At 53.0% G+C, this 6165-nt stretch overlaps 1 protein-coding gene across 1 annotated transcript in view; it reads left to right on the top strand.

The window, feature by feature from the left end:
- Positions 1-6090: 6090 nt before the first annotated feature.
- IGFBP6 (insulin like growth factor binding protein 6) overlaps positions 6091-6165 on the top strand; it is a 4382-nt gene continuing 4307 nt past the window's right edge. The window contains 1 exon segment of the mRNA XM_008067290.1: positions 6091-6165. This exon segment is cut by the window's right edge and continues 6 nt beyond it. Coding sequence (XP_008065481.1) covers positions 6091-6165 — 75 coding nt within the window.

Genomic DNA, 6165 nt, shown 5'->3' with positions numbered 1-6165 from the left:
GCGGCAGGATTGCCGGAGCCCAGCAGGTCGAGGCTGCGGTGGCCGGGAGCAGCCACTGCACTCCAGTCTGGGCAACAGAGTGAGACTCCAACTCAAAAAAAAAAGGAAAAAAAGAAAAGAAAAGACCTTGTCTCTACAATAAATTTAAAAAATTAGTCGGGCATGGTGGTGCAAGCCTGTAGCTCCAGTTACTTGGAAGGCTGAGGCAGAAGGATTGCCTGAGCCCAGCAGGTCGAGGCTGTGGTGGCCGTGAGCACGCCACTGCACTCCAGTCTGGGCAACAGAGTGAGACTCTGACTCAGGGGAAAAAAAAGAAAGAAAAAAGAAAAAGACAACTAAGAAACCACCATTGACGCAGCACTATTAAGTAAACTTCAGACTTTACTTGGATTTGATTGTTTTTCCAGTGATGTCCTCATCCTGTTCTAGAACCAGCCCAGGGTACAATACTGCTTCAGTTGTCATCATCTCTCCCCAGTTTCCCCTGATCTGAAACAGTTTTGCAGTCTTTGTTTTTTATAACTTCCACAGTTGTAAAGATCATTGGCCAGTATCCTGTAAAATATCCCCCAATCTGGACTTACCTGATGTTTTTCTCATGATTAGTTGAGGTTATGGATTTTTGAAAGAAATCTATAGAGGTGAAGTACTTCTCATCTGGGGGTACCTGAGATCAGCATGACATAATTAGTAAGGCTAACCTTGATCGCTTGGTTAAGGTCGTATTTGCCAGTTTTATACACCACAAAGTTATTGTCTTTTCCTCTCTGTATTATCTTCTCTGGAAGCAAGTCATTAAGTCTAACCCACTCTCAAGGGAGGGAGGGGGGGTTAAGTTCCACCTTCTGGAGGGCAGAGTACGTACATAAGCTATTTGGAAATCTTCTGGAAGAGTTGTCTCTTCTCTGCTCATTTATATTTATTTATTTGTTTGTTTTATTTTTGAAATTTTTTTGTAGAGATGAGATCTTGCTATGTTGCCCAGGTTAAACTCGAACACCTGGGTTCAGATGATCCTCCCACCTCAGCCTCCTGGAGTGCTGGGATTACAGGTGTGAACTACCGTGCAGGCTGTTTCGGTTTTTCGAGTTGGGTCTCACTCTATTGCTCAGGTTAGAGTGCAGTGGCATAATCACAGCTTACCTAGCCTCAACCTCCTGGGCTCAGGTGATCCTTTTGCCTCAGCCTCCCAAGTAGCTGGGACTACAGGCACATGCCTCTACATCTGGCTTATTTATTTATTTATTTATTTATTTATTTATTTATTTATTTTGAGTGGGAATCTCACTTTGTCGCCTAGACTGGAGTGCAGTGGCACTCACACAACCACTACAGCCTTGACCTGCTGGACTCAGTAGATCCTTCTACCTCAGCATTCCAAGTAGCTGGAACCACAGACTGTACCACCACGCCCGGCTAATTTTTTGATTTATTGTAAAAACGAGGTTTCACCTTGTTGCTCAGGCTGGCCTCGAGCCCCTGAGCTCAGACCATCCTCTTGACTCTGCCTCCCAAAGTACTGGGATTACATGTGTGAGCCACCATGCCCGGCTCAAAAATTTTTAAAAAATTAGTTGGGTTGGCCAGGCTCGGTGGCTCAGTCTGTAATCCCACACTTTGGGAGGCCGAGGTGAGTGGATTGCCTGAGCCCACGGGTTCAAGATCTGCCTGGGCAACTTGGCGATCCCTCATCTCTACAATAAATTAAAAAATTAGCCAGATGTGATAGTACACACCTGTAATTCCGGTTACTTGGAAGGCTGAGGTGGAAGGATCGCCGAGCACAGCAGGTCAAGGCTGCGGTGGCTGGGAGCTGCCACTGCACCCCAGTCTGGGCGACAGGGTAAGACTCCAACTCAAAAAAATAAATAAATAAAGTAAAAATAAAAATTAGTTGGGCATGGTGGCAGACGCCTGTAATCCCAGTTACTCAGGATGCTGAGCCCAGGCCTGAGCCCAGGAAGCTGAGGTTGTAGTGAGCTAAGATCAAGCCACTTCACGTTAGCCTGAGCAACTAGTGAGATGGAGACGAGGAAAGAAAGAAAAGGAAGGAAGGAGGGAGGGAGGGAGGGAGGAAATAAAAGAAGGAAGAAAGGGAGAGAGAGAGGGAGGAGAGGTTGAAGGTCTGGGAGGACCAAGAGACCCCAGGGGTACGCTAGGCTAGCTCTGAAGCCTGGGAGTGATGGTAGAGCCTCTGAAAGAGTTGCAATGCCCCGCTCTACCTCTTGACCTGCTCTCCCAGGACTGCCTTTGCTCCCATCAAAAACACCAATATTTTCTTGTGTCATTTCTATACTCCTTACGTGTGCCTGGAAGCTGGGGGCTCAGAGATAAAGAAGACGTGGGGCCCTTGTTCTCAAAGCATTCACCATCTAACTGGAAAAATAAGACGCAGAAAAAGAGGAGCAAACGTGTAAAATAGCAACATAGTCATGTGGCTGAGTTCAGAGGGAGGCAAGGCCTCAGCTGGCCTCAGGGTGGGGAAGAGGCAGCAGATTTTGGCTTATGAGGAGGGGACTGAGGGGAGGGGTTGGTCCTCAGGAGCTGAAAGCCTGGAGTCCAGGGAAAGATGTTGCCTCTGAGCACCAGTTATGCCTCATCACCCCTTCCCCTCATCCCAGTTCAGTCTCCAAGATGGGAAACTGCCAGGGGGTTCTGGGGAAGGTGAGTCAACCAGCCGGCTAGATCAGAGTGTGTTACCAGCCACTGTCCTCTGGGCCGTGAACGCCAAGAGTGTGTTACCAGCCACTGTCCTCTGGGCCGTGAACGCCAGATAGGGCCCAGGGATGGTGGGAGGAGGTCTTGGAGAACCCCCCAAGGCCTTGAGGGGAAGAGTCAGGGGATCAGAACCACATTTCAGCAGGACCCTTGGTGTGGGAGGGGGAGAGATGGCAGAAAACAGAGGCTGGAGACCAACTGAGGTTCCCACGGTGGTTCCCATCAGGCCCATGCCAGACTTAGGCCACGTCATGATGTGGCCTCTCTGGGTCTTTCTGTCTGCAGACTGTGTGGTCACTCTTCTCCTCAGGCTTAAAGCGGAATATGGTCCAGGCAGGCCCCCTCCTTCAGCCCTTGCTCTGAAAAGGAAGTCAGCACCTGGGGGTACCGTGGATTTGGAGGGACGGGCTGAGTGTGAGAAACACAAAGCATAAGAGATCGGCAGAATAGAGTAAAACATGGAAGAGAAGGAGGAAGTCCGGCAATGCTTATGCACAGAAAAGCCTAAGTAACAGCCTAAACCGTTTAGCCTTTTCTCAGTCCTGGTAGAAGCTTCTCAGCAAACCCCTCCCAGGCCGAGGCTTGCACCATGGCCCACACTCCAGCCTGAGTGCCCACCATGTGCTCTAGGTGCTAAGGACATCCCAAAGGGAAGAAAAGCAGAGTTTTGGGCCAGGCACAGCGACTCCCACCTGTATCCCAGCATTTTGGGAAGCTGAGGTGGGAGGATTGCTTTAGCCCAGGAGTTTGAGACCAGCGAGGACACCATAGTGAGACCTTGTCTCCAAAATAATAATAATAGGCCATGCTTGGTGACTCAGCCTATAATTCCAGCACTTTGGGAGGCCGAGGCGAGCGGAGTACCTGAGCCCGCGGGTTAGAGACCAGCCCTGGCAACTTGGCGAGACCTCGTCTCTACAATAAATCAAAAATTAGCCGGGTGTGGTGGTGCACACCTGTGGTTCCAGCTACTTGGAAGGCTGAAGCAGAAGGATCGCCAGAGCCCAGCAGGTCGACGCTGGGGTGGCCGGGAGTGTGCCACTGCACTCCAGCCTGGGCGACAGAATGAAAATCCAGCTCAAAAAATAAAAATTAAAAATTAAATAATAATAATAATAAAGAGTCTCAGTCTGTATGAAAGGGACTGGTTAGACCTCTAGCTTTGATGGACACACGACTTTGAGCATCCATGCTGGAGAGACAAGGGCAGGGGGCAAGTGCAACTGGATTGTGCAATCCAGCCTAGATTCTAGGGAGGGACCCAGGTGGGAGCAGCAAGCTGGGAGACTCCGATTGTGGCAGATTTTCTTTTTTTTTTTTTTTTTTTTTTGAGTCAGAGTCTCACTCTGTCACCCAGGCTGGAGTGCAGTGGCACGTTCACAGTCACCGCAGCCTCAACCTGCTGGGCTCAGGTGATCCTTCCACTTCAGTCTGCCAAGTAGCTGGAACCACAGGCGTGCACCACCACGCCTGGCTAATTTTTGTATTTATTGTAGAGACAAGATCTCACCAAATTGCCCAGGCTGGCTCAGGCAATCCTTTCGCCTCTGCCTCCCAAAAGTACTGGGATTGCAGGCCCGGCCGCGTGGCGGATGCTAGAAGCTGGCTAAATGTCAGGCTTTCTCTGCAAGATAACCTGCAAAAGAGGAGTGCAAACATCTTAAAAAGCCACTCTGGGATCCTGCAAAGACCACAGCCAACTCTTCCCAACATTCCACCGGCTTGTTCGTCTTCTTCAGAGTGCCAAGCTGAAGTCCAGGACAAAGACCCTAGCCAGAATCATGTGCAAGGCAAAATCAACAGCGAAAAAGGTTTGGGGAACAGGAACCAAGCTCCCCACCCTGACTCAGAACCTGGACCCGAGGGTCACAGAGTCTTAGTGGAGGAGTGCTGCGCAGCAGCCCGCCTCCGCCCCTGTCCTGTCCAATCTGCATGGTATCTCAGGGCAACAGGAAAACACTCTCCCTAAACACAGATCCTAGGGTCCCAGGGTAGCCTGGAGGGCAGTGCTGAGAGTGAGGTTCATTTTATTTTGTATTTACCTAAAAGTTCAGGAAGCCCTTGCTGACATTCTTGCTTGGGGGCCCAGAATTTAAACTTAGTCACGGCCCAGAGCCCTTGTTTTAGGAAAAAATGAGCACCCGTTGTTGCATAACCCGGAGCTGGCCGGGTGTGGGTTGCGGAAGGAAATGATCCCGCTACCTCCCTCCCCCTTTGGAGGCCAGGCAAGGAGTCCTGGGGCGGGCGGGGCGCTGCCTGGGGAGGAGGCGGGTGGCAGCAGCTGAGACAAAACCGTCGGAGCGTCGCGCACAAGTGGACAGTCAGAAACGCCAGGGCCAGCCCCTCTCCAAAGCCCCCTGGACACAACACAGCCTGATGAATCTGCAAAACCCACGAGATGATGGGGTGGGAGGAAGGGGGGGCGGTAGGGGGCAAATTCTGGGAAAGGAGAGGAATGAAGGAATCGGCTTACCTGAAGGGCAGGGATGGGGGGGTCTGCTCTCTGGCCACTGTCCCCAAGGGCATCCAGGGTATAGGTTCCCCCTCACTTTTGCCCCCCTATTTCAACTGGCCAAGCCCCCCGACCCCACCCCATCCCTGCCTCCCGGGTGTGCAGCGGCCTCACCCTGCACACTCAGACCCTGTCCAGTCCTCCCAGACTCCAGTGCCCGCCACAATGCTAGGATTGCCCGCAGCTCACCCGAGGGGTATCCCCCACTCTCTCCCCATTTCAGCCCCGGCTCTCCCCAGCCCTTTCTACCTTATCGCCCCCACCCCTTCTCGCCACATCAAGCCTCAGAGATCCCGCCTGCAGCCCTCTCCCCGTTGCCCTTCCTCCCTCCGCCCCAGTGTACCTCTCCCGTGGCAGTAGGCTCTCCCAAGACCCCCCCATCCAGCGAGATCGCCATCTCTGTCTCTCGGACCCCCGCACACCCCCCCCTTCTCGACTCCCTCCTCGCCCCATCTTCTCACTCCCACCAGACTCCCCGCAGCCCTCCATCCTCCAGCAGAAAACCCAGGGGGTTTCGCCCCCCCAACACTCCCCCTCCAGTCCCTCCAGCCAGTTGTACAAGCTCCCAAATTCCGGGCCAGATTCCCGGGAACAAAGCAAGAAAAATCAGAGCGATTTGGGAAGTAAACAGAAACTGGGAAGGGAGGAGGGAGAGAAGAGCGGGGAGGACCCAGGTGGGGGGAGCCCTCTCCAGTCCCACCCAGTTTAGGGAATGCCCCTGGCTTTTCTCCCCCACCCCCCTTCACCTGGCTCTTAAAGGGCCCGGCCCCCGACCGGCGGCTACTTAAGCCGAGGGGCGGCGGCGGGCAGCAGCTGCGCCGCGTCGCTCTGGGAGGAGAGGACGAGGCAGAACCCTGGCCATGACCCCCCACAGCCTACTGCCGCCGCTGCTGCTGCTAACCCTGCTGCTCGCTGCCAGCCCCGGAGGCGCCTTG

This window comes from Carlito syrichta, unplaced genomic scaffold, assembly GCF_000164805.1.
Source record: "Carlito syrichta isolate Samal-C Ts95f unplaced genomic scaffold, Tarsius_syrichta-2.0.1 Scaffold309471, whole genome shotgun sequence".
NCBI lineage: Eukaryota > Metazoa > Chordata > Mammalia > Primates > Tarsiidae > Carlito > Carlito syrichta.
Note: the sequence above shows the minus strand (reverse complement) of the source record. Positions and strands in the feature narration are given on the sequence as shown.